The sequence below is a fragment of the Rhagoletis pomonella genome, unplaced genomic scaffold (genome assembly GCF_013731165.1).
Source record: "Rhagoletis pomonella isolate Grant_MI unplaced genomic scaffold, Rhpom_1.0 Rhpom_scaffold_29451, whole genome shotgun sequence".
In the NCBI taxonomy this organism is placed as follows: Eukaryota; Metazoa; Arthropoda; class Insecta; order Diptera; family Tephritidae; genus Rhagoletis; species Rhagoletis pomonella.
In genome coordinates this window covers 1-1,197 of record NW_023487867.1, presented here as the reverse complement: position 1 = coordinate 1,197, position 1,197 = coordinate 1, and the positions used below count along the sequence as shown (strand labels likewise).

At 41.2% G+C, this 1,197-nt stretch overlaps 1 protein-coding gene across 1 annotated transcript; it reads right to left on the bottom strand.

Moving 5' to 3' along the window:
- Positions 1–354: 354 nt before the first annotated feature.
- On the bottom strand, positions 355–780 carry LOC118732822. The gene has a single exon (XM_036461932.1). The coding sequence runs from the start codon at positions 778–780 to the stop codon at positions 355–357; it is 426 nt and encodes a 141-aa protein (XP_036317825.1).
- Between the last annotated feature and the right edge of the window lie 417 nt (positions 781–1,197).

Sequence of the window (1,197 nt, the reverse complement as noted above, 5' to 3'; positions counted from 1 at the left end):
ACTGTTGCCTAGATTTAAGTTGCATAAACATACATACATATATACAAGGTGGCGCAAAAGTAACCTTGCGATGTTTTTTGGCTGTAATTTAAAAAAAAAAAAAGAAAAACTTTGATTCTTCTTGTGGATTATTTTTATTTGGTCTTTTAATTTTTTTTACATCAAGGGCGAGAATATGATGTCATGTAAATGGCCGCCGCCAAAGTTGATTGCCATTTGAGCCCTTTTTATGGCATTTTCCATCACTTTGGCCAAAACTTCCGGCGATAGGTCCTCACATTCTTGACGGATATTGTCTTTAAGAGCTGCAAGAGTCTGAGGCTTGTTGACATAAACCCGCGACTTCAAAAAGCCCTACAAAAAGAAGTCTGGAGCGGTCAAATCAGGCGATCTTGCTGGCCAGTGCAAATCGCCAAAACGGGAGATTAGGCGCCCGGGAAATGCATCCTTCAGCATATCGGTTGTGGCACGTGCAGTGTGTGCCGTTGCACCGTCCTGTTGGAACCACATGTTTTCCAATCCCAATTCATCAAGTTGCGGCAAAAAGAACTCTTTGATCATTGCTCTGTAGCGCTCACCATTCACAGTAACCGTTTGGCCCGCGACGTCTTCGAAGAAAAAAGGTCCGATGACTCCTCCAGCGAAAACAGCACACCATACAGTGACTTTGAGCGGGTGTAATGGCTCTTCGTGGGTTACACGCGGATTTTCAGTGCCCCAGAAGCGTAAATTTTGCTTATTTACGTACCCGCTAAGATGGAAATGGGCCTCATCACTCATGATTATTTTTGATGAAAAATCATCTTCCTCTTGGTGGTGATAAAAGTCAGCAATATTCCGCGTTCTGGAGCAGTGTAGCGTAACATTGTTTATTAACGTGTATTTCGCATGTGTTTACTACACAAATGTCAAAACAGAACTGACATTAGGGGCCAATCGCAAATTTATAGCATTTTCTGATAGGAGGATTACTTTAGCGCCACCTTGTACAAATTTCGGGTATTCACATGTGTCTATGTATATACACGTATGTACATCCGCAAGAACGCCTGCAGCTTGGAATATATTTTGAATAACTCGGTTATGCGAATAGGTTTAAGAATTTTTAAATTAGTGTTAAAATAAATACTTCTATGAGCATGGATTCAACTTTTTTTTTGATTTCGAACTATCGGCAAGGAGGTGTGTTGGAAGGAC